We start from the raw sequence: 27244 nt of genomic DNA, 5'->3' as shown, positions 1-27244 counted from the left end.
CTTCTCCCTCCTTTACTAGCCTCCCCATTTCCAACAAGACCTACATCTTGAGTGTGTAGATGAGGTCACAGCCAGGCAGCTCTGAATTGCTGGCATGAATGGCATTGACCCAGGCTGGGCAGCGGAAACAAAGCCAGTAGGGCCACCAGCTGGGACATGTGACCAGCCCTGAGGGTTCTTGGCTCAAGGTGTATGCGGTGGTTTCAGTTAGAGCTCATGGGAATTCTGTTTTAAATCCCTGTGTATGGCAATATGACCTTCTCCTCCCATCTTTCTCAGGGAGACAGCGTGTCTCCTTCCATCGATGGAGGGAACAGGATAATAAAGTGCTTCACATCCCATTCACTGAAAAGCCACTGTAGTTTTCAACCACTTATCCTACTCCAGTGAAAATACAAAACACATTTCCTGTGAAGCTCTGCCACACAAAATCCGAGGAAGTCATGTGGCATTTCTAAGTACCATGGCACAATTTTCTTTTCCTTTTGATTTCTCTGTGCGCAAGGACTTGGTCTGCGTTCATTGTGTCTGTAAACGTCAGCATCGTGACTGGAGGATTTATGCCCACCATCGACCCCAAAGGGTCGTTAAAACAGCACAGGGAAGCACTTGAGTCCTGAGTTCCCACACGGTGGTGGGGTGTGCGTGCTGGGAATGCCAGCTCCTAGGAGTGGACGAGGCAGAGTACATGCACCCAGCGGCCCTGTGGTGTCCTTTCTCTCTCAGAGCTTTTCTCCCAAACCACCATATTGAATTCCCCAGATAATTGAGGACTTTTGCATCCTCACATGTGCATACCAGAGTTTTGCTTCCTTGGCCAGACGTGTTTCCAAGGCGAATCGAAATGGATGGAAACACGACCAGCGTTGTCAGAGCCACACATTGGAAATTTCAGAGAGCAAAGACCCCTTTGTCAATAGACAGTGCCTGGTTTGCAGAGAGATTCTAGACACGCCCGTAGGTTCTTGTTCTGGGGAGACCTTCTTCTTCTTCTTTTCCTCCTTTTGTGAGGAGACATTCTTCTGATGTCCAGCTAAGAGGAGCTGGGGAAAAGTTCTGGAGATTCCAAAGTAGCCTTTCTTCTTGTCATTTCATTTGAACATCCGTGGGAGGAGCTGTCCTCCCACAACCGAGGGAAACAGCCAGAGAAAAACTCTTCTGGCTTCTAGTAAAGCACAAAGCCCTCATTTTATCCCATTCAATAGTGCAGGGTGAGCACCACCAAATATTCCTAGAGCTCCAGAGAAAACCTGCCAACTCAAAGTGGAAGTTCTGGAGGCAGGTCTGCATCAGGGATGGTCAATGGCCCTGAGAGACTTTGGACTGAAATGAGAAGGATTGCTCCCCAGAGCTTGAGCCACACAAAGCAGCATGTTGAGGGGCATCTGTAGCTCACAGAGCGGGGACCATCTTCTGGGAACGGAGCAGACTACTGGCCTGAAAGTGATCTCCATTTTGGCCAATGCCAGCTTTCTGGGCTGGAGCCTGTTGGATTGTATTCAGTCAAGAAAAGACCTAGGGGCTGCCTGCCTTCCCTCCAAGGCCAGAAATGTAACTAGGCTAGCATCCTTGGCTGGGCTTTGCACGTTGGCAAGAATGCCTGAGTAGGAAGTGGCCTGAAGGATTCCAGCTCAGTAAATATTGGATGAGTAAAAGGATGAATAAATGAAGGGATTCTCAATCATCAGTTAAAGGAATAGGTGGTCTGACAGAAGCAGGATGGTGCTGGATCTATAAAGTTTCCTGAAACTTTCTAAGCTGCTTATAATATTATGTAGATAGCTGGATAGTATGATGCATACAGTCTGTGTATACAGTCTTCTTGTGTCCCAGTTGTATACACACACACACACACACACACACACAACTGGGACACAAAGATTCAGAAGGGATAATGTAGCAAGAAAAAGAAAAACTGGGACATAACTGAAGAATCTTGAAAATTATCATCTAGGAGGTACAATCCCTATTCTTTGTGAAGGTTAAATATTAGGGAAGAAGTTCTGGGAACCAAGGCAGAAAAAAATCGCAGTAGGCCAAAATCCACCAATGAGGGGAGACAGGGGTACCAGCATACAAAGTGTACGTGTGTAGGTAGAGCCTTTGTTCTAGAAAATCAAGGACATGTGACATTTGCATTCAGTTTTGCTAATTTTGATGACCCCGATCATGTTCCTGTGAGTCAGGGTAGCACAAAAATGTGAATGCTTCAGGTAGGGCCAATGTGAGGAAAAGGGCCCATTGGTGGAGAGCTGTAACCATTTGTGAATGACCAAGTCACCTGCCAAAATGCGGAGACAGATTTAAGGCTGCTCATGAGTATTGAGATTGTCGACTCTGACCTGAGGGGGCCAAATCCAGTCCCACAGCACCCAGGTGACAGTTCCTCCCACCTCGAGGTGTCCAGAGGCTGAGTGTCTCATAGGCATTTTCTCTTGTGTCATCACACTGGGTATTTCGCTCGAGACAAGGGGTGGGCAGGGAGCTTTCTCGACTGCTCACAGAACTCTCTCAGGCTGTACCAAGCATTCTCTTCCCTTTGAGTGGCTTTGAATTGCTCTCTGCATTTTGTCAAGGTTGATCTGGCCATTTCTTCAGTGCAGATGAGTAAATTTCCACATATGGCTTGTAACATATCCAACTGAGAGAACACGTCCAGCAGGGAGGCTTCAAAGCCAAAGCCCTAAACAGGTGTTACTGAAAAAGGAGGTACAATGACCTGCAGAGACAAAGAGATGCGCAGTGAAAATGACAGGATGAAACTTGCTAAGAATGCAGATGGGAAGGAGGTGGAGGCTCAGGGCACATGGCCTGGCAGCCTTGGGACGTGGATGCGAAACGTGCAAGGTGCTAGTTGCTGGAAGGGTCACTGCTTCACAGATTTCTCTCGTGAAGATGGAGATGGGCGTCTGAGAGACAGACATCTCCTACCTTTTCTCTGCTTTATAATAGGGGATTCCCAAGCCATTCCCCTCACTATGCAGTGAGCTAAAATGATCTCCTTGGCAATTGAAGCCTGAAAGTCTAGGGAACCTTAGAGCAGGGTAAAAGAGAGAAGGGGTGGGATTTGTGTGTTTTCCGGGCACAGGACTTTGCAGTCAGTCCTGGTGCAGTCATGTTTTGATATGTTCACCAAATGGATGCTCAGTGGATGCTGACTGCTGTAGTAAGAGTACTTGTGCCTTACACGTGTATGAGTCTTTATACTTCTCAAGGCACTGACGTCATCTTGTTTTATCTAGGCACTCCCAGGGTAGGTGTCATCCCTCGATAGCACGGGGCTGTGGGCAAGCTCCAGACCCTCTCTAGTCCTTAGTTTCCTCATCTGTAAGGTCACAGTAGGACCCGTCTCACAGAGCAACTGTGCCCCTGTGTTTCTTCATTCCTCATCTTACCGGAACTGCCCTATGTCTCTTCCATCTCTAAAATGGACAGGGAGATAGTGAATTTGATGTGTTCTCGCAAGATGAAAATTGGAGAGCCAAGAATTGGGGAACAGATGGTGGAGAGAGATCACATTTCTTTCAAGTTCCATCAGCATTTCTTTTCTTGATGGTGGCTTTGACCTCAGCCCGTCTTTGAGATCTGAACGGTGTTGAGCCTTCTTCACATCATCACTTTTCCCAAATGTCTTTATGGGCAGCTGGGCTCTGCTGCTGGCTGATTTTCACACTCATGAGATTAGTGCAAGGATCCAGGGCCAAGACAGGGTCCACGCCCTTTACCTGGGCCCCACCTTTGCCTCTTCCTTTGAGCCGACCTGATGTGAGGACAGGTCTAGCGGTGGGTTGGTAAGTATTGACAGACGTTTTGAAATCCTGAGTTCCGCGATCCTGTTCTCTCCTCCATCCTACTGAGGGCCAAGTTCTCTCATTTGACCACTGGCCGACCTTTCATACCTTCTCTTCTCATTCTCGTGGCACTGCCAACCTCAAGCCCTCATTTTTTTTCTCATCTGGTCTGCCACCACAGCCCTCCAATTAATTAGTCTCTCTTGCCACTAAACCACCACTAAGTTTATTATGGTAAAGTACAATTTGATCGTGTTATTACTCCCTTTTAAAGAGAGAAAAAGGAAACTTTGGACGGGTCCTTGTTTTTTATGGGACAACCTCCAGCCTTCTTAACATGGCGTTCGAAGCCCTTCATCGTTTGGCTTCAACCGGTTTTTCTAGTTCCAGTCTCCACGTGAGCGCCTTTCATCTGGCCATTCTTTAAAATGTCCTGTTTTTGTCTTGTGACTCATTCCTATAGCTTTTTCCTGTGCCGTGATTCTTTCCCCCTCCTCTTCTACCTGATGGAGGCTCACCCAGCCTCTGAAGTAGGGTGTCAGCAAATCGCGGCCCTTCTGCTTGTTTTAGTAAATAAAGCTTTATCATTAACAGTCACAGACATTCATTCATTATTGTCCAAGACTGCTTTCAAGTCGAAGCCTCAAAGTTGGGTGTTTGCAATGGAAAGCCCCGAACATTTCCTGCCTGACTTTTACAGAAAAAAGTTTGCTGACTCCTGCTTTAAACTCACGGTCCAGATATCGCCATCTCTGTGAAGACTTCTTGGCTACCCGACCCACCTCTATGGATGGATCTCTCCTCTGTCATTCTGTCACAACTCATATAAAACTCATTTCCAGCAGTTTTCATGTTCAGCGTTCTAGAAGTCAGCAACAAGAACAAACAACTCTCAGTGGTCTTCGAATTCCCAGCATAAAGCCCACAAGCAGCCAAGGCTCACAGTTAGGAATTCAACAAATATTTGCTGAGTCACATAGAAACCATGTCGGGAATGTGTTTCCATAGTTCATCAGGCACATATCTCAAAAGAAAAGAGAGTCCTGAGCCTAGAGATCTCGCTGTGTGTTCCCTCGTGCCATCTTGAGCAAGGCACTCCTTTCTGAGCAGCAGCTTCCTTTGACTGGGAGTGCTCTGGAAGAGCTGGACCTCGAATTGAGCATGGCTGCTCCTGAAGGCAGCGCCTCCCTCCCCCTGCTCCAGCTCGGCAGTGTTTGGACTCGGCAGTGGATCTGGGGGTGAAGATGTATTCCCCTTCCATAGGGCCTCGCCGGGTATTTGAGTCCAGTAGGGAGACGTTCCATTGTTTCTCTCCTCTCCGGGTGACCTCGCTCTGCCCTTCAGGTCCGCGATACCTTTCTAGCTCAAACAAGCTCTTTTCCTGCAACTCTGAGTTTCCATTAACTGAATGTTTCCCTACTGCTCTGAGGGCACCTTTAACCACTCAGACCCCAGCCAGCTGTGGGGACCCTCTCTTGCTGCGCTAATACACTGGCTGACCCACTGGGAGTTATGTCGAGGCAGGTGAGCCCCCAGCTCCCATCTCGACAGCCCTGAGCTCCACCAGAGTCCCCCACACCCTCCACATCTGCCTGAAATTGCTCCTGGCAACCCTGTCTCTCCACAGCAAGTGGGAACCAGCGGAGGTGGGAGATGACATGCTGTCTGCCCTCGCTTGAGACACTCGCCTTCAAGTCCCCGCGTGATAGGTAACCGGAAACGCTCTGGCCTCACAGGAAGCACTCTGACTTTCGATCTCTTTACCCCTATGCCTTACCCAACTTAGAAGATGGAAGAACGGAACGTAAAGGGATTCCACAGTTCCCAACAGAACTAGCAAAACAGAGTGTCTGTGTGTGTTTTAAGGGATACCCTTCTGAGTGCTGCATGAGCAGTCTTTTTCACTGTAGTTCTTAGAGATTAAATCTCAATAACTTTTTGAAATTAGGGTGGGCTTCCCATCAACCGAATGGGCAGAGACACTCACCCCCTTCCCATGACAATCCAAGAACAGCCTTGCCCCTTCTTAAGCTCTGGAATCTTATCAGCATGGTGGTTTTCCTTGAGATCAAATCAGGGCAACATAGGAACTGTCATTTTTCATTTACTGGGGCCCTTTGATCCCATTTGGGGTTTATTTGTTTCAAGTGAAAATACGATTTCTATTGCATACATCTATCCTTTAGAGTGCTTTTTTATTTTTTTCAGTTAGAGATCAAATCAGAGTTGTTAGTAGCGTGGTCATTAGTTATCACCACCAGATTTCACAGCCGACACTTTATTTCTGTTCTTACAAAATCACCAGCCTTGCCTGTTGCATAACAATCACTTGCAGTGAAGCTACACTGTGCCTTTCGTGGGTGCTTGGGTGTTAATTTATTTCAGTTTCCTTTGCCGATATAATCAGAGTCACCTATCACGTTCCTGTTTCTTCCTTTTATTGTGTTCCTTTGGTATCGCATTTGTGTGATCTTTTTCTGGAAAAATGACAGGTACTGTTTCTCTGCTCAGTCTATCAGTGACTTATACGCTCTATGACTCCTCTATTGCCATTTAAAAATATATAAGATTTTATAAGTGTAATCTTAGTTATTTATAACTCTGGTTTTGTTATATGAGAAAATTCCCTAAATGACACCTTGGTTTCAGTACAACTTTTTTAAAGGCAGGGAAAAAATATTCATTGCAAAAACATTTTCCTCTAAATTGTAAATGAAGGGAGAGCTCTCAGTAAGATTATATTACATTTTTCCTGATTTCTTAGTACATTGAAATATATGAACATTATTTTTATGTAAGTGATCAAGTTGTGGTATTTAATAACATGTTGTTAGAGGGAAAAGAGCTATCCCTTTTGATTTATTTGGATATTTACTGGGTGACTTACAGTGCTTTACATATTAGAATTGGTTTGTCAACAATTAACATTCTAGGTTTTTATATAACCCATACTTCAGGTAATAGAGGATTATTAAACTGCAACCAGTGTGTTAGAAATCTTCCGACTGGTAATAAAATTCTTATGTATAACAGCAGCTGAGAAATACTGCTGTGTATTTATGCATAGATTGCAAGATAGATGACCGCCGGCCAACTGCAGAGAGCCTCGAAATGCAGATCTACCAGCAGGTGGCGCTGCTCTTCTATAAATGAAACCCTCTACCTGGCTGTACTCTAGGTACTACCCACCCCCTACCCTCCCTATCCCAAGCCCTGCCACTTTCTGCTTTTTCTTTTCCAGATTCTCTTTCCTTTATTTTCTAAAATGGATGGCTAAAACTGTGTGTGTTTGTTTGCTGAAGAGATAGTCTTCCCCTAAGACAATACCTTTTCATCGCTAAGATTTCCTTAAATCCAAGTTGGTTGATTTAACGCTCATTTGGAACCAGTCCTAGTTAAATAAATGTTACAGTTTTTAAAGGGTAACTACACAATAGCAGAGTCTCGCCCCTAAGACTGGATTACCTCCGCCATCTGATCATTGTTATGCGGCAAGTCCCATTTTTAACTAATGTTTATTTATACAAATTAATTCCCTAGGCTTCGTTCCATACCAGGATAATGAGGGACATTTTTATAAAGGGGGCTTATGTACTAGATTAATGGGCTATGTAAAAATAATTTCAACATAATGCTCTCTCATCAAGAATTACTTTAGATCCAAGTTAACCAAAGAAGGTTGCTTTTCTCGCTGGACCAAAACTAAATTTCTGAGAAAAAAGGCCAGAAGGTTTTTGGGGGGTTTCTTTTTTTTTTTTTTCATAAGGTTGTCTGCACAAAGGCTGATCAGCTCATCAATTTGAGCAACAATATGAAAAGTAAAAAGCAAATATACAAGCAGAACTTTCTTTTATTTTGTTTTTCTTTTAATCCACATATAGGCTATTTTTCAGTCTTTAAGAAAATTTTTTAGAGACACAACTATGTCTTTTTCCATTTTTTTTCTTTTACCTACACTATTCCTTTTATACAGGGTATTTGGGTACACACACGGTCTGTTTAGGAGACAGTGGATTTACTGAGGTTATGTAACGGGAGGACTAAATCCCAGGATAACTCCTGTATTTGTTGATTTTCATTGTTGTCAAATTCTACCTAGAATTTTGAGTGCGAGTATTTTACTCTTCATAATTTAAAAATTTGAGGGAATCCAATGGGAATTTTCTCTTTTGAGGTTTTTTTTTTTTTTAATTTTTTTTCTAGGCGTACCAAGCTAAGGGGTGCGGATCAAGGATCCAGATGGCATCACGTGCATCCTTATTCTCTTCACTCACGTGTTTTTGACAGAGAACCCTGAAGTGTTGTTGATTAGCTGAAACCAAGGAGTTGAGGACTGGGGGCAACATTTCCTTCTCGGTGAATCCACTCGAAAGCGGTGGTTTTGTTGAAAATGGTTTTCAAAGTACTGGTTGCAGTTTTCTTGTGAAAGCCAAACCCTGACCACTTTCCCTCCAGTTCTTTTTCTAGGGAATGGGATCAACATAAATAGCTGAAGTTAGGGCATAACCAGCCCAGAGTGAAGGTTGGAACTGGCTGGGCTATGAGGAAGCAGCTTTGTGAGTTTCACAGGACCCCTTTCCAAGGCATTAAATAACTTTATTTTCCTGTCAAATACGCTCCACAGAATAAAACAGAGTGGAACTGGACCATTGCCAGGGGCCCCCTCGTTTTTGGCTTCATGCACAGATGTGTGCATCGTATCTTGGACACTTGCAAATTTTAAGTGGCCAGAGAGAAAGTAGCCTGAGTGAGGGAGATTTTTGATCGACTTTTCCAAGATGCAAACCACCCACTGTCTTCTCTGAATTTGAGTCTTGAAATCGAAGGAATAGTAATGTTCAGAGATTCCGATTATTGCCAAGTATTATTCAGATTCTGCCATTTGGCATTTAAAGCCTTACGTTATCTGCCCCTTATACCCTGCAACTGTGCCCTCAAATGAACCTTCCTGCTCCAGCCACACTGATTTTCTTACAGTTCCCTAGCTTAGTGCCTCTCTGCCTCCTTGCCTTCGCTCCGGCTGTCCCCTCCACGTAGCGTGCCCTTCCCACCCTCTGCTCCCCACCCCTTCCCAGTCTATTCAGCATCCTGGCTTGACTGCCCTGCATCTAGTTCTGGAGATACGCAGGTGAATAAGGCTGATGTCTCTGTCTATCCAACTCTTGTTTCAAGTCTTATTTTCCCTGACCACCCAGACCTTCTAGGACTTACTGTCTAAGGCATTTCATTTAGGCCTCACCTGACACTGTCAGGCAGCACCTTTCATAGTGTATTTCATATTACTTGTGAGAGATAGATATCTGTGTCTAACGCAGTGATCTCATTTCTCCAGCTAGACTTGTGGTTCTCTCTTATTGTGCATCTTTAAAAAGATTTTTGAATGAAAGAAAAAGGAAAAGCAGTGCCAAGCCCCCAGCCCCTCCAGATGTGTGTTGACGCAGTCAGAGGAGCGACTCAAGCACTGGTGTTTGAGTTCCCCAGTTCGTCTTATTGAAATGCAGAGCTGAGAACCACTGAGCTGGACCACACTTCCCTTGGACCAGGAACCCTGCTTTTCCTCTTCTGTAGTGCTTTGGGGTTGAGTCCGGTAGGAAGTTCTGGATAACTGTTTGTGGCCAGTAGGGTCATGAGGCCTTCAGTCCATGGCTGGCTCCTGTGATACCTGTGAAGTAACAGAGACCTGTTACGAATCCAAGCTGGAAAAACTCCCATGCTTAATGAACACCAGGCCTCCAGCAGGGGCGGGGTCCTGCCAAGGCCACACTAGTGATCCCAGCCGGGACTAGAACCTGGGCTCCCCACCACTAGGCTGTGCGCCTCCCCTCTGCAATGCCACCTCTCTGGCAACTAAGAACTAGTTATTTATTTATTAGGAACGTTACCAGGGGCTCAGTACCATGAGAGATTCAGAGAGTTGTAGACTGCATCAAAGAACTCTTAAGTCTAGTTGGGGAGGGCACATTGAAATAGAAAACAAACTGTAGTGCAAATACATAAGATGTAAGAGGGGTGTGAGATGAGAGGTGTCAAGGGAGTTTTAAAGAAAGGTGGGATTCCACCTTGTTACAGTCATCTGGGAAGGCTTCCTGGAGGAAGCAGGCTAACCTCTTTCTTGAAGGGTGGATAGAATAGGGAGCTGAAAGGAAGAACCAACGGAGAAAAATAAAGGAGTTGCTACTCCTCTACCCCACCATCCCCCTGCCTCTCCCTCCATCTCACGTACACGCCCCAATCCCACGACATCCCTCCAAAAATTCAAGGGAAAAGACCCTCACAGTCAGGCAGCCTGAATTTCCTGTCATTTTGAGGGAACAGTGGGGTTTCTCCACATTTCCATCTGACTTTCATTTGTTACTGCTCTAAACAGTCCCAGCCTTCTCCAATTGAGGCCCGTATTCTGGCTTTTCTTGTTTTTATGACACTTGGCGTAGCCTAATTATTTTGACCTGAGCCATTCATTGCAGCCATGTGAAATATAGGACAGAGGTGACCGTCGAACGAGATGCAGAGAACAGGGTTGGGGGTGATGAGTCTCACCCCAGTCTGGTGGTAGGACACCGGGTCAGTTGTGTGGGGCGGAGGAGAGATTGTGAACCCATTTGAGTAGAACAGTCAGAAGAAAGCAGACTGGACTTGCAGAGAAGGACCTGATGGCAGAGAGCTCTAATTACTTTGATTTCCGAAGCCAAGATAATAACGATGAGTAACATTTATCAAGAGCCTGCCAGGAACCCTTCTAAGCACTTTTTATGTCCTCGGTCTGTTCTCACAACAACCCTCGGAGGAAGGTACTCTGACTATTCCCACCTTTCTAGGTGAGAAAATGGAACTTCAGTAGAGATGCTAACACGGGGTCTCTGCTGTATGACTGGGGTCCAGATGGTAGCATCGGGGGGTTTGAAGAGCTGGCAAGCTCATGTCCCATGAGACAGGTACCCTCCCAGAATGGGAGCCCAGTCTTCCACAAGATTTTAAAGCAAAAGTTAGAAATCCGTATTTTTATGGATAATCTTCACATAAGATTGTCTTGCACATAAAATCCGGAGGCGCAGTAGGGTGGTGCCAGGCAGTGCACACCAAGATGGTATTTGTCCTCAGGCTGTCAGCACGTGGGCTCTGGTTCTCTCATTTAACCCCTCAGCGTCTCAAAGCTGGGTGTCCTCCTCTGTCCAGGGGGGTGGGGACCTTGTGACCTTGGGGTGTTGAGTAACGTGAGAGTCAGAGCTAGGACTTGGACAGGTGGCCTGCTCTCATGGGCAGGATTCTGACAAAATGATCTGGATTAGAAGTCAGCCGACCTGGGTGCTGGTTCTGGGTCTGCATATTCATATAGCCGTGACCCAAAAGAGGGTGAAGCCTGCACCCCCTAAACCCTATCTGGCCCTGCTCTTGCGTTCGATGCTGTGTTCTCTGTGTTGACCAGAAAGGGCTGACCATGTGCTAGCATTTAAAAATGTTGCAGAGTCTACGTCTGAAGATGAATTATGGTAGAATACAGATAATGATTTTATAGCTCAGGACCATCTTTAGAAGGTGACTATGCCCTTAAGAAATACACTAAATGCTGTGTTTAGTGTAAAATCACAATCCAGACTGGTCCTTACCTCCCAAGGTTAAAAGCATCCAGTATTTCTAAAGTGTTTTGGCAGAACATCCTTCATCAGGCCGTGCGGTGCACCTGGGTTGCACTAAAAAAACGATGCGTCTTACCTTTATCGGAGTTTCAGAGGAAGTATCAGCACAAGCATCTGGAATACGTATTAGAATTCCAGGGGGCTCGGTGACAAACCTGGCTTAATGGAGGATGCGGTGTTTATGGATGAGCCGATAATAGTAATGATATTAATAATAATAATAGCCCTTATCTGTATACTGTCTTACGATTTAGAAAACAGTTTCACATACACACAATTAGATTCTAGGCTGGTCTTCAAATAGAATCACTGGGGCAAGCATTAATTTAAAAAATGTAAATAGCAAAGTGAAAATGGAAATGAAAACATGATTGACGTTTTCTGCCAGTCATGTTTCCTTGAGGCTGTTTAGCAGGGGGAGGAAAAACAAGAAGAAAAGGGAGGTGACATCTGAGTTAACACATATAAGCAAATAAAAACTTTTATCCCAAAGTGGAAGTATAAGTCAACGTTGTGTTAACCAGGAGAATTTGATGTGAGGTGTGAAATTAAGTCCAGGAGAGGCCCGACCCTTTCTCTCTTTTCTGTTTCTCACCCTGGGCGGGTGGCAAATCTCAGATTCCTGAGGCAACACCATCTTCTCTCCACTCCTTTGGGTGTCTGACAATTTGTAAATCCACAAGGAATTCTTTCCTGCAAGGGTTTTCCTGAACAATCTCCTGCAAACAGCATGAAGTGGTCCAAAGAATAACTCTCAATTTATATTTGCCTTGTCCAGTTCTGCAAGGGAGCCTGTAACACACCTGCAGAGACCAAAAAAATAAGGTCTTTGTAACGACAGACAGGGAGGCAGATCCAGCCCCTAGAACACCCTCGAGACGTGGAGGGGCTGGGACTAGAGTAGGGAGAGTGAGATATTTGCCTTGGACACCAAATTTAAGGAGGCACTCAAACCCTGAGTAATCAAGGTAAACAATAGTTTAATGCAATATTTTTTTTAATCCAAAAAGAAAAAAACATAATAAATAAAACATCAGAATTTCAAATAAAGACAGGATAAATAGCTATTTTAACGCTGGTATTTAAGTACTGAATTTCACGCATCAGTGGGGGTTACAGCTTTGCTGTCTCTGTGAGCACTTGAAGTGTGCCAGGAACAGTGTTCAGTACCTTACAGGTGTTTTCTCTTGGTACATTTCAGAGAGATCCGATTTATCCTACAGTAAATCCAAATCTATTTGATAATATTAGAAAGAGAGTTCCTTTACAGGATCCATAAATTCCATTACAGTCCATTTTGTCTTTGTTAAGCGTATGAGTTGAAAATTACAATCCCTTTATTCACAATGACCATTTTAGACAAGCAGCTCAAAAAGATCAGCATTAAGCTTAAAAAAATATATTAGCGTGCTTGTATCTATTAAGCACCATTGCTTTGTAGGCTCCAGCTGATGATTTTTACTAAGTATACTGCAGGAGGGGAAAAATCAAGGATAATTATAAATTGGTAAATACATAATTCATTGCCATCAAGTGATTTTAAGGGAATGGATGCAGAATGATCTACTTCCTCAAGAAAATCGCAGAGATGTTCTGATTAAGCCCATAATCTAGTAGATGTGAAATTCTAGCCAAAGTGATGGGGCACATTTTCTTTTCTGAAACAACCTTTGATAAGAAATGCATTACAAACTCATCAGTTTGGCTTCCTGTTAACAAAAAGACAGCAGCCGTCTGGATCATTCTGGATTCACAGTGAAACTGCCACACCATGTATCCTCCAACTAAAGCTGTGCAAGTTTGACAAGGGGCAGATGAATCCAGGAGTTATTGTGCAGGGGTTTAAATCTGTGCGGCAGCTGACGGTTGAAATAATCATCTATATATTGCTCTGAGCTAGCTGGGGAAAGGTTGAAGCTGTATATTTTCAACATATCTAGTCTAATGGTTAATCTGTTGTCTTGTGCGGGCTCTCACAGGGTGGACTTGCAGCTCACACTGACAGCTCCAAGGAATTGCTCGTGGTAGATGTGGTTTGCCTTGATTCTCAAAGTGCACGGTGGATAAATCTAACTTAACCTGAGCTGGAAAGTGGGAAACTCACCTGGCTGGTCTCCCCACATGCAAAGGGACCTGCAGGACCAAGAGCAGGGCGGGTGGGAGGGACACTGGAGTCACTAAGCTACCTCTGTCCCTCCCGACCTCCCCACATCTGTGCACTTGAAGTGCGTTCTGCGAGTGTTTCTTTTATTGTCCGGCTCGTGAGGAAGAGCATTGTCCTTTGTGAAAACTGGAAAGTTAGGGAAAGATGAGAAGATGCGTGAGAATAGGAATCGGCAGACCTTCTCTATGAAGGGCCAGCAAGTTAATTGTAAGCTTTGTGGGCCACACCATCTCCACTGCAGTTATTCCACTCTGGATTGTAGAGTGGAAACAGCCGCAATTCGGGAAAATAAACAACGGTGGCCGTGTTACGATAAAACTTTATTTATATAGCCACTGAAATGTGAATTTCTTATCATTTCACTGTGTTGGGGAATAGTCTTCTTCTTAGATATTTTTCACCCCAACCATTTAAAAATGTAAAACAGCAATTTTTAGCTCCTCAGTGCTACAGAAATATGTTCCAGAGTATAGCTTGCTGATCCCAGAAGTCGAGAAATATAAAAAGAAGGCAGCTGTGGGTGCCAGGAACTTGGCAGGTTTCACCCCATCCTCTGACACGTGTCCCCCACAAACATGTGCTGCCTGTGTCAGGGTTACAGAAAGGAGTCGGGTACACTTTGTGGCCTCAGCGCCTTTACCATCTTGTTGGTGCTGGGAGTAGGGAACAGGGAGAGAAGGAAAGGAAAGTGGAGAAGAGGCTGGTTTGTTGAACTGCTGTCCATCTTCTTCTCAGTTTGATTTAAAGTAAAAGTTATCTTCTATTACCTTCTCTATCTCCAAACTCCAGAGTGGCAATTCAAAGAAATTCTTGCATCTCTCATTTCCATTGTGTGTTTGCTTTTAGACGTCCATTCTTCTCTGTGTCTCATCTCTAATAAGCTAATACCTAGTGATCTTTGCTGGAGACTCTTCTTTGCCCTTGAGGTAATGGAGACAGTCTATTCCAAGAAAAAGAAAAAGAAAGAAAGAAAGAAAGAAAGAAAGAAAGAAAGAAAGAAAGAAAGAAAGAAAGAAAGAAACCAACCAAAGGCAGCCAGATTGCCAAAAGGAGCTTTCTACCAAATACTGAGCAGGCTGAGAGCATTGGGCAAGTTATAATGACAGGTCAAGTTTTTAGTATAGAACTTTGAGCTGAGATTCTGGATACAGGGGACTCTGATGAAGGCTAGACTCTAGGATGTGTATGGAACACAAGGCTATGGTTTGAGATGGGGTGTGTGGCTACAGTAGGTACATCTAATTCATCAACTTTGAGTCTAAAGGATCTGTTAGGCCATGGTATTTCTGTAGAGAATAATGCAATCGAAGTCATGTGGATTCTGTTAATATATTTATATGGTATTTCTTTTCTCTCCCGTGTAGGAGCTGAATTCTTTCATTGCTCTGTGTTGATGGGCTCAAACTTACACAATTCAGGTTTCCTTGACAGTGAATAGAGCCAGAAATATACCCTGTGATTAACTTCTGCATGACCTATTGTTCTTTAAAATCTCCCTCCCCATTCTCCTATTAGCTCCACAAAAGCCAGAAATGAAAAAGCTCCAACAAGCCTCCCCTCCCTGCCCCCTCCGCCTACCTGTGGGGCGCCGCTCCCTGTGCCTGGGTTAGGGCAGCCAGGGCCACTTGGAGATACTTTCCATCCTTGTTCTACGTAATAACAGGTCGTGCTTATTTCTAGCCTCTAGGTTTTCCGAATAAATGTGTTTACTATTTCTCGGCTAGAAGTTGTGAAATTATCCTGCCTGGTAATGTATATGATAAAGTGATTGTTCCATTGTAGAAGGTTTTATATATCTATATAATATGTTGGTGATATTATTATTGTTGGCATTGCTTTTGAGAGAGAACACCCTTCCTCTTTTCTTTATCTGTATACCATGAGCTTTCAAGAAAAAGAAGCTTTTGGGGGTTGATCCTATCAATAACACTGCAAAGTGTTTACCAAACTTCTTGGTGACACGTTATCCCAAGGTTGACCAGAAACTCTCATCCCAGTGATATCACCCAGTTTAACTCCCCATGTTCTGATGTTGAGCTGCCCTCTGACCCTCTAGGCATAGAGCTTGGCTCCGATGCCTGTCTTACCTGAGCTGCTCAGCCTCACTGATGGGCACATGGCACCCCCACCACGAGGTTCATCCTGAGACAACAGTTATGTTCCCTTGACAGCAGTTACAGGACCAAACTCACAGTGTGGGTTATTTATCTGGCATTGGTTGTTCTGTTATTGTTGCCATAGCCCAGGATTGCTGTTTCGTGGCCATGTTGTAAGATCTTGAGTTAACTATCCTGGATTTCCTGCTGAAGGCCTTAGGCAGTCATATTAGAGAGAGGTTGGATCAGCTTGAGAGTCTTTTGTCCATTGTGAATTACTTTATGGCCAAATGACTGTACTACTGTGACTTAACATGATTTTTCTTGGGAGGACAGGAAGTTTAATAAACCCACAGGAAATAGGAAGCACACTGTTCAGTCTCGAGTCGAGTGATTCCATAAACTGCCATTTTTAGTAAAACAACATTCACATCCTGAAAGACTGAAAACACACTCCCGATTTTCATTGATGTCATTCATGAGGCAAGGAGATGCTATATGTACCCTTTCTTAAGAGTGGCAAACCCAGGGCATTTAATGCAAGTTAGGCAGCAGTGTCGTAGCCAAGGGGGCTGCCCAAGCCAGCAGTCCGAGATGAAAACGATAGTTTCACATGGAGGGTTGATGACTTGGACAATAGTGATTATTCAGTAGGATGCATGTTAGCAGGTTTCAGGAGATGATGGCTCTGGTCTTGGTTGCAAAACTGTTTTCTGTGTCTGAGTATGTCATAGGGGAGAAGGGAACTCTGTATTTTGGGAAATTATTGCACAAACAAGATTGTCTTATGACATATTTCCCATCTGACATCGATGACAATAGCACAGCAAAAAGAATTTCAAGAAGTCATTGGGGTAAAAGAAAAGACAAAAAAACACACACACACACACACAAAAAAACCCCCTGCAAATCAGCTGTGAGTGAGGAAACTTCCATTTTAATTATAAACTCTAATAATTCTAGTCAATGTTAAAACTGGTTTGGAATTTTCCTAATGAAAAATTTTCACAAAGGATTCATTTCGATTCTCTTTTCTTGTTATTGTTTGGCAGTCAAGGTTGGAGCTAGATCACGCTATCCCAAAGACCCATTTGAGTTCAAGAACACGACTCACAATTCTCGGCTTGTGACCGAGCCAGGTGAAGGAGTTCTGGAATCCATCCCAGTTTTTAATAACTGCACCCCTCAGTGTTCTACCTTCACATGCTGAGCTCAGTGGAAGAAGAAAGACGTACTACTGTGGATTTCAGCATGCACTTAGCTTGTTGGGCAGCAAAGTCCTGAAGAGAAAACCCCTAAAAAAATGAGAAATAATAATTCAAACTACCCTCCCCCAAAACTAGCAGCTTGCACTAGGCTTCAGTTGGAAGCCCTGTTAGCTAGATGCCTTTGCGTTCAAGCCACTTTGCATGCCTCTTACTCTGAGTGATTCCAGTGTGAATATGACATTACTAATGACCTGCTAAGTGTGTGCAGATGTGGGTTTCTCCAGATGTGGTGATTAATAACGTAATGGAGATAGCCAGTTGACTCATGTTTATGGATTGTTTGCCTTTTATTACGTTTCCGAGTTTATTTGCTTTGAACCATTTTTTAACTGCAGCCAACAAACTCACCTTTGAGTCTCAAAGGGCATCATCCCCCTAAAAATCCTGTTGAGGAAACAGGGAAAAAAAAAAATGTGCCCCAGGCTGGAGCTAAGCGTCCAGTCCATTACGGGGCAGCACTGGATGGACTACTGAGGAAAGCTGAAAATTGGAATCGTTGCCCCATTTTACTCAAAGTGCCCACAAAGAGGCATTGGGGAATCTTGACACAGTGTTTGCAAGCTGGCTAGGCCAGTAAAGAAAGGGATTTTTCATTAAAAAAAAATCAGTGACATATATGATCATCTTGAAGTGAGCCCAGAGTTCTGGCCAGGGTGTCTGGAAGATGTTGCCTTGCTTTTGCTGGAAAACAGAATGCCGATGAAAAGTTGAGTAAAATGTTGTTACAGATGTTCGACTCTGCATTAAGGCTGTTGGAATTACCACCACATCTTAAATCAATTCCCAGAACATTGTCTGGAGGTTATGTCATTGAAATAATGAATCCTCTTTAGTCAAGTATAAGCAAACATGTTAAAACATCGTTGTAACTTTAAATTAAACTCCAGCGCAAACCAAGGGATCTGAAGCCTCATTAGACTCGCCTGACATTTTTCTAGCACAGAGTCTTCCCCAACTGTAAAACTGTTAGGTTCAGAGCCTATTAGACAAGCGAGCCCTGGGAAGTTACAACAGCACATTAAGTGTTATACTTAGGGATGTGCAAAAACAAGCCCTTCAATTTTATGAGTACTTGGAGACTGGATGGAGTTCAGCTCCTATAAAAATTCCACATTGGATTCCTGAACTTGTTTGTGTTTTAAAGAAGCTGGTAAGTCAGGTTCCTTTAAAAGATCATGTCTTCATGCGGCTTCCACAGCAGGAAGACACACGTGGAGATGCCGGAGACAGGGATGTGTTGTAATTAGCCAGAAACCAGGCTGGCTATGAACCTGTAAGTGTGCCTTAGCATAAGGTAGTGGCCCATTAGTTCAGTGTGTTTGTCTTTCATGAAAGCAAGTAAATTTAAGTCTCCCTTTTAACTCAATTTGTATTTCTCTCATGAAGCCACAGAAGCCATGAAATGAAAATTCTATTTTATAGCTTAACTAAAAGTTTTCCTAGATCTGCTTTCTTTAAATATGCAGGAATTGATAGGATCCATATACAGGATAGTAATCAGATATGATTTATGTCCTACTTAGGAGAAAGAAGTGATCACTGCTTCTCTTGTGGGACCTAAGCCATATGTAATGGTCTCCATCACGCAACGTTCATATATTTAAGCTGGAGACAGTTTCCCCCATCTCTTCAGGGAACGGATCTGCGTTTCCAGGCCATGAGTGCAGGAGGAAGCCTTTGAACGTGCGTTCCATTTAAGAGAACAAATCCCAGTGCTTTATGATTCCAGTGCTTTATGATTATGATAGATGATCTTTCTGAGTCACGATGAAACTAAATAGTTTCCTTGCCTAGAAGGAGGCATGACTTTAGCACCAGAACAAGGTGTTTCCCTGGAGCTGGCAGACAGGTATTAACTTGCAAGTCTTCCATCTGAAGATCACTGCAGGTAAACAGACAGCGACAAGGTGCGAGGATAATGGGCGCTTAACCAGAGAGGATTGTGTATTGTAGGCCGAGTGCAGATGGAGAGGAGAGAGTGAAGTTAAGCAAAAGAATCTGACCAGAAATGCCAGTGAGTGTGACATCTTAACAGATACAGACTCCATGTATAATTGGACAAAACCATAGCAACATCTGGTGGCCTTGAATAAAGCTAGCAGAGTAGACTAGGTTAGGTGAAGGACCTTTGGGGATATTTCGTTCTAACCATAAGAAGAAAAGAACTTTCACCCCCTACTAAACCCATTCACACGCACATACAGACAGACAGACAGACAGACAGACACACACACACACACACACACACAAACACACAAGATTTAGTCCATTATGCTACTCAACTAATGCTAGGTCATCCTGAACACAATGCAACCATTGCAAGTGGTCCATATTAAAAGATGACCCTCTGTTATAGGGGCGGAGTCAATGCAAGACTTTCTACCCCATTCTAAGGTGGGGAAAGTGTAAAAGTACACTTCCACACACGTACATTCTCTCTCTCTCCTCTCTCGCTCAGTCTCAGTCTCACTGCCTTTCTCCCCCATTATTGCCTGGGATGCCGGCCCCCGGTCCTCTGAAAGGAAGATGAATGCAGGTCAAGCTCTGAGTGCCTGTTTGCTTGCCGAGAGATGCATATCACCTCTAAGTGATTTTTTTTTCGGTACCATTTATGTGGCTTGTATTTATTTCCTTTAATCTTTTAAGTGCTATTTAGTCTCTGGGTGATTTGCTGTGGATACTCATTTCTGATAAGATGCGATATCCTCCCAGCCACATAGTTCCTGCCTGGACCCCTAAGTGACTGATATGGTCGCAGCCTGAGCCTGGGCCCCCAGGGGAAAGGGCAGGGGAAGCAGGGGGACAGGGTGTGGCATTTGCAGGTACTTTCTTGCCATCATAGCTCCTGGTCATGCTCTCACCTTGAACCCCATTCTTGTTCCCTTTCTCTGTGTCATCTAGAAGTTAGCCAACTCCAGACTGACAGTAGAATAAGGGACTTCACAGAGTGTGATACTTTGAAGCAGGTAGTTGAATTATTATAATCCCTTTGGAACCATGTTATCATACATGCTAAATTAGAGTTCTTAGGGAAGTACCACAATGCATGTTCCGATATGGGTCCTCCTGGATAATATCAAGTAGCTGAGATGGCATTTCCACCCCCACCTAAGATGTGCACACTGTTAACTTGTATCTGGTTTCTTTTGATGTCGCCACTGCTAATATTTCTCTTCTTAGCTTTAAGGTAACTGCGTGCATTTCGAGTTTCAGGGATGCTTCCACCCAGTCTGTGTTGCAGTCAACTATGAGTGCGAGGACCCTATTTTTCCTTCTTGACCTTACAGCTTTGGCCCCAAATTGTGTAGGGGTGGGGAGAGGAAGACTAAAATTTTGCTGCCGTTGCCCTTGGGTGATAGGCTGTGTATGCATCTGCTAATTACCAAGCAGCTCTCTTAAAAAGCATGATGCAGGCTAATAACGTCTACAGAGCTTTTAAGTGGGTGTCTTTGAAGCAAAAGCCATAGAGTGTGCTGTGCTGTTGGTGGACGGAGGTTCCCATTGCTTAGCAATCTGTGTGGTTTAGCCATTTGGAAAACAACCTGTGGTTTCCAATCCCCTCTGCTGCCCTCCCTCCCTGCCCCGCACCCCATCATCAGAGATATCATTCAATGGCAACCTCCTCCTTCATTTGGGCGCTCTTCCCTGGCCTGGTTCTCCAGCCTTGCAGCCTGGGCCTCCCTTCTTAATGAATTAAGAAAGGGCCCCTCCCCATGTGCACGTCCCCACGTGCCCTGTCGGGAGCTGGAAGGACAGGAGCCGAGTTGGGCTGGGATTCTTGAGCCAGAGCTCACTGATGTTCCCAGTCCTGCCTGACTGAAACATTGGCTATTCAGGCCTCAGATCCTCGCCTCTCTCCCAAGCTCTTTCCTCTGGCGTGCAGGAGTTAGGGACCAGTCACGATGGTTCCTTTGCCGAAGCAGCACACTGGCAGCTCTTAATGCTGCTACTTCAAATACCACTTTATTTCTGATTTTGGTTATGAGAAAAACTATTTGGTGACCCAGCAAAGCAAAGTCACCAAAATTCCTTCTAAGCGTCATGATGGAGTGTTCCCAGATGTAGATGCACATGTATTTGTGTACAGATGAATGATCATTTCTTTTCTTTCTGATGGCAGGGTGTTTACAAAGGGTTTTAGCCTGTTTAAAGTGCATGTTCAAACGCTGGAGTGTTAGGAGGTGGCGCTTCCACCTTTTCTAAGCCGGCCTCTCTGACTAATGCATTGGTCTTTGTCATTGGGTCCTAAGAGACGGCCATGAATTCCCTAGTGAGTGCCTGAGCCGTGAGTGTGTGTCCTTTGATATATCTTGCCTGTATTTCGCAGTCCGCCCTCACACTGTTCATAATCTCATGAGCTGCCTGTATTTCCAGTTGAAGATGAACAGCCATCAACACTGTCACCCAAAAAAAAGCAGCGGAACGGAGGCATGAGGAACTCACCCGGCTCCTCACCCAAGCTGATGAGGTAAGGAGAGGGGCCGAGGGCCACGCGGTTCCCCCTCTTGCTCCATCTCCCCTCCCCCCCACCCCCTCCCCACCCTGCCCCGGGGGCCCAGAGTCTCCCCTCCCCAGTGAGCTCCAGGCGGGGGAGGGGACCAGATCGTTAGATGGCTTCTTAAAGGCTGGAGTATTTATTCTGTCAGCTTGTCAGCAGTTAATGATAGAGCTGGAAAAATTCTGTCATGAAAAACAGTTTGAAAAGCTGTTTGAAAAATACATAGGCTTTAAAGTCGGAGCTGTCACCATGTCCTGTCTGTGTGTAGTTCCTAAACAGCAGTGGCACTAATGACGGCAGCAACCAATCAGAGGAGCGCGTGTGGTGAGCTTGCCTCCGGCAAGTCTCTTTCTGCTGCCGGCCCTCCGAGGACTGTTTTCTGTACTTAAGGCCATATGTGAGATGTATCATCACAATCAAAAATGGACCTGAAGATTACCTTCTCTTTATCCTGTCGATTGAAATCACATTTCTGTTAATTGATTTTGACTGATTTAAAAAAAAAGTCTAATAATCTGTGGACTTGCCAAAGCAAAGTTCAAAAGTAATCCAGTTCTGCTCAGGCTAAAAGCAATATTAATTATGAAATGCAGGTTGTAGGCACGCTTTTTCTCTCTCTTTTTCTCTCTCTCTCCTCCCTCCCACCTTTCCTTCCACCTCTCCTTGCTCCTTTCCTTCCTTCTGTCTTGACCACAGCTTCCTCTAGGAAGTGGCAGATGGAGCCAGTTTCCAGTAGAGTTCTGCTCAGTCCTCTTCTTGGACTCCTCCTCCTTCATCTCCCTTTTTTGCCTGCAATTCATCTGCCAGTCCCAGGGTTGGTCTCCTCAGACATCCTAACCCTCTAGCACTTCAGTGAAACCATAGTGAGTTCAGATTTGCACTGCTTTCCCTCCACGGTTCTTGCCACAGAAACACCTGCCGTCCTGACGATAATTTTTTCTTCTCGTTGCTGTTAGCCACTCTCCTCTCTTTGATTCTTGAAACAAAATAATGGTGATCTCCTCCTCCCTCCTCCCTCCTCCCTTCTCTGAGCATTTGCCTCTTCCCGGCTCTCCATGGCCACCTTTCTAGGATGGAGACAGGGCAGTCCTTCTCCAGGTGGTGGAGGACACGGGTCCCAGGAGAAGACTCACTCAGCCCCGTGTCCTTTTCCATCATGATCCTCTTTCCCTGTTAAGTGTTTCCCTAGCAGTCCTCTTCTGCCCTTCCACTCAGTCTTGCATGGGGGTTGCTGATTTACATACTTGTTTACAGTTTATGAGGAGGAAGAAAATGTGCCAACTGCCAACCTTCTCGTTTTTATGATGCCAGTTGTCGCACTAGCATCCGTTCTGTGTTTACTCGCCTTTAGGTAATCGCCTGATCCAATGCTGATCATTTTATCCATTTAAAGTAGAGAAAAGCCCAGGCACTTTTCTTTCGCCTAAATTTAGAGACGCAAATAAATAAATAAAGAGAAGTCTGAAAAATCTGAAACCTTTGGAGCCAAATTCCCTGTCCCTGTTTGCTATGTAAAGTATGATTCCTTTCTTTGATCTTGAGTAATAATAATTCTGAGGAGTTACACTGTTTTCATATGCTTCAAAGCTGTGTCAAAGTTTTGCTGCTTAAGGGTACTTCTTTATTCTGTTGGCTCTTGGGTACCAAGATGACAGGTCTTCTGTACGAGGTGGAAGCTTTTTTAAGTCGTAGCCTTCAGCAAAACATCAAATTACCAAATCCAGGGTAACATACTTCTACACAAATGCCTTTCCTGTAGATATATTATACCATATATATTAAATACTTTAGTGTTACACGCTACATTTTATGTGCAATAGAAAGTGATGGTTTGAGGTAGCCTTGGGGGGACTTTTTTTTCCACAAGCAGAAAAAGCTAGTGTATACCGTATCAAGTATGGTTTTTACAGGACTTTCTGCCCGAAGGCCTTTGTAAATAAGTAATGATCAACAGATTGGCTGTGGGTTTTTGAAAAGCATGCCTATGTCAGTTTGCATGATGGGGGAGAATTTTCAAAGTGGGTCTTGCTTTCATTGCCTGTCGGAGAAGGGCTGAGGGAGGCAGTCATCCTGGGCTGGAGCTGTCTGCTCCGTGATACATCAGAATTGCTAAACGTAGGTCAGGCGGGGAGCTGAAACTTGCCAAGCTACACAACTCGGGTTTGCGGTGTCCGAGGCTTTGGGCTGCTTCTCTGGCCATGGCTGTTGTCACTGGGGCATTTTACCCCACCAGCCACAACCATCCCCGTGGCTGGAATGGACTATATCCGTGACAAATCAGAAAGTCTTAGACCCTCCTCCTTCACCATGACTTTCTGTGTTCTAGGTGTTCTTAAGACTCTGTCTGACGTGAGAGCCCAGACAGGGTGCTGAGCCCTCTCCCTTTCCCTTCCTTCCCAGGGTATGGATGAAGAGCCCGTGGGCGGTTTGGTTCAGTTTGAATCCCGGCCTTGGCAATGAGGTTTCCGGGGCTGGTTTTTCTAGCTCTCTCTCACCGATTGACAAAAAACCGATTGGCTCCTGCACCATCTTGCGGCTTCTCTGCGTTTCCCCCACGTCTTCAAACATTCCCTTTCTACTCTCCAGAAGATAGGACTCCCAGGTCCTATTCCTTCTGACCTGAAGCATCCATAAAGGAGGCTAATGACTTATTTGAAGTGGGTGTTTCGACACGAGTTTGTGGCTTGCAGCTTGAGCAGAATCAATCATTCTGCACACGGGCAGGTTTTAGAGGCCTATGGGCAGTGATAGGAACAGCTCCAGGAGAAACATGAGAGCTCGGAATGGGCTGGGATGGGCTTTCATTTACCGCTGTGGCCCCTACACATAAAGCCAGCTTCTGCGTGAAGGGTCCTGGCAAGCCGTCTGCCTGCATGAAATGCAGCAGGGCCTCTGCACCGATGGGCTTTGCCTCCCCTTTGTTCTGGGATGAGGCCTACCCTGGTTTCTAAGGGGCACTTAACTCTGCACAGTCATCAGATGAGCAGCCTCGTTTGGGGTGTCTGGGTCCTGATGCAGCATGTTGTGCAGTCGCCCCACAGAAGACAACCCTTACGGCCAGACTGAGCCACACGGTGAGCGTCTGCGCTCTAGGCCAGGGGTCCGCGTGTCCTGCCAGGTGCCTGTGGCTTCATGCCCCGCGGAGGAGCAGCCGAGGAGGTGACCAGGACTGTGCTGCTCACCTCCCGGTTGGTCTCTTAGCAGGGACCTGTTTAAGGAGCCTCTCCTAGTTTTCCTCGAAAGTCACCAAGCACCTGCTGCCCAGTTCTTGCCACTCAGTGGGTTCGTGTCCTGGAAGGAAAACTGCGTCTTCCTTCAGCGGCAAAGCTTTAGAGGGCAAGAACTTTGTCTTTAAATAACTAAGTCAAAGCTTCTTAATTTGGGGCCCTCCTAGACCCTACTGAATAGCCAGTGAAAGTTCTGTAGAAAGTCTCTCTAGGAAAAAAAAAAAAAAGATCCATTAGATACCATTTTTGACGACAGTTGAAAAAGGTCCATGGATTCCCTAAATCCCCGTCCTCGTTGCCAGTCACATTCCGTCCATCCCACAGTCCCCTTCGAGCAGTTACCTTCCCAAACGCCTCTGGGCTGCTGAGAATGTATCTTCAGTGGGTAGGCAGTATGGAGGAAATGCTGGATCTCATTCTGTCCTCCAGTGCAACTCAAAAGGTTTTTCTTTTTTTTTTCCAGCAGCCTGTTTCTATTTCTTTTCTCAGATTAATTCTTATCTGGGTAATGTTTAGAGAAAGCCTACCGTATTAAAGATGTTGTGGAAGGTCTTTGAGGGGTGTAAAGTAGGATGGGTGACCGTCTTCAAATTACATGGCATACATGTCTTCAAAATGCTCACGGTTTAATGGAGGAGACAGACAGGCCTATGCAGCAGTGTCGTAGAAGGACAGTTGAGAGATCTCCCAGCATGGGCTGGGAGAGCAGAGAGAGCTGCCGTTACCTCTGGTTTGGGACGCCCGCCTGGTTTGTGAAGGAGATTTTATTTAACTTAGGCTCGGATTACCTACTCCTGTCCACTGTCTTACCGGGGACCGGGCATCGTTCCAAGAGCGTTATGCCTGTTGATTCACTGACTCCTGACCTCAGCTCCGTGAGGAGGGATTGCCCTTTCCTCCACTTTACAGATAAGGAAGTTGAGTCCCAGAGATGTGAGGCATAGTGAATCTAGTGAGTCGTACCTAAGTAGGAAGACCTGAACCCAGATGGTCCAAAACCCGTATTGTTAACTTCTTCACTCTTCTGGCCAGTGGAGGGAGTAGATGTGGCTGGAGCAAGGGGTCCTTAGAATGGCGTAACTGGGGTTGAAAATAGGAGATTCTGGCACCCAGTCATGAGAACCTCGCCTGTCATAGGCAAAAACCTGGAAGGGTTTCAAGGAGACAGTGCCCTGACTTGTGTTGGGAGGTGCACTGATGGCAGGATAAAGATGGCTTTAGAATCCTCCATGAGGGCCTTCTGGAGACACATGTTGCATAAATTCAGAAGCGGGAAGAGAAGGCCCAGCCCCGCCCCAGCCTCTGCCAAGGTCCTTTGGGTGCCAGACAATTCAGGATCTGCTGCAGAACTGGGGACCAGAAGTGGGCTACGCTGTCTTCCCAACAAGACACACAGCCTTCCTGACATCAGATACACCTCCTTCTCCAGGCGCCAGGGGACGGGGTGTAAGATGCCGCGGGCCATGAGGATTTAGCCAGCACGGGTTGGGCGAACACTCTACACAGAGAGATAGCCCCCAGCCAGGCTAGCAAGGATAACCGACAGCACCAAAAGCAGACGCTGAGCTCCTTGAAAGGAGCTTCATGTCACAGGACCTGGGTAACGTTAGATACTCATTTTCTGAATGAGAGTGGAAATATGATTTGAGGAAAGCAGATTCTCCTCCTGGACACTAACTGATCATTAAGTGAAATAAACTCCTCTGCTTGTGAAGTCCCATCCCCTCTCTTTTGACTCATACCTTCCGTGGGGTCTTTTCATTAGGACTGCCGGCCTGACAGGTTTCAGTAGTCGAGAAATGGCAAAGTGGCCTGAGCCCGCTCCGAGTGGGGGACAGGATGCCACGCTCACAATTCCTTCCACCAGGCAGAATCAAGAAGGAAGGCAGGGACAGCTTAGCTAAGTAAATTCACCTCTTAATGCGCAAACAAATAGCAAATGACAGGCCCCCTCGGGACTGGAGAAGAAAGAAATAGTGGGTCTCGTCATACCAAGGCTTGGGTGGATTTGACGCAGGTCCTTGGACACGTTGCATGTTCAGCAGAGGGTCATCCTGTCCTGTCGTTTCAAGAGCATCTCGTATGCTCTCCTCCAGGACTGAAGAACATGTCAGCTCTCCTGGGTTGTCTCCCAAACCTAAAGGCAGTCATCTCCTTCTTCCTCTGAGAATGGTGGCTGCCTAGCCAGAGATGACAGACTAGGTAACAGCAGTTCCTGATTGTTTTCTTCTTGGGCAGAAAAAAAAAAAAAAATGTAAGGAGAGAGATACAGAAAGTCCAGAGTGGCCTGAAGGTTTTCTCAAGGTGGCTCCAAGGATGGCGGGAGAGAAGGGCAGCTGTGTCTCCGGAGAGATGATCATTACCCTGGATGGTGGAGGTAGGGTTGAGGGATGAGTTAGGGCATGAGCCAGAATCCAAAAGTCCGATCCTTGGAATGTAGCAGGAAATAAAATTTATCCAGAAATAAAACACAGCCGAAAATGAGGTAGATCCGGTCAGAACCATTTATGGTGCTGAAAACTGAGGTATGAGACCTTTTGGGGAGACCACCTAAGACCCACTCCAG

General features: G+C 45.3%; 1 protein-coding gene across 16 annotated transcripts in view; it reads left to right on the top strand.

Moving 5' to 3' along the window:
• The window catches only part of KCNMA1 (potassium calcium-activated channel subfamily M alpha 1), a 711960-nt gene that overhangs the window by 594858 nt on the left and 89858 nt on the right, over positions 1-27244 (top strand). For 9 of the 16 annotated variants that reach the window (XM_032491957.1, XM_032491955.1, XM_032491947.1 and 6 more), the window contains one exon: positions 21328-21421. In XM_032491957.1, coding sequence (XP_032347848.1) covers positions 21328-21421 — 94 coding nt within the window. Of the gene's footprint in view, positions 1-16737; positions 16825-21327; positions 21422-27244 lie in introns of all 16 variants that reach the window. The other 7 variants (XM_032491958.1, XM_032491943.1, XM_032491942.1 and 4 more) reach the window with 1 other exon arrangement.

Source organism: Camelus ferus, chromosome 11 (assembly GCF_009834535.1).
Source record: "Camelus ferus isolate YT-003-E chromosome 11, BCGSAC_Cfer_1.0, whole genome shotgun sequence".
NCBI lineage: Eukaryota > Metazoa > Chordata > Mammalia > Artiodactyla > Camelidae > Camelus > Camelus ferus.
Note: the sequence above shows the minus strand (reverse complement) of the source record. Positions and strands in the feature narration are given on the sequence as shown.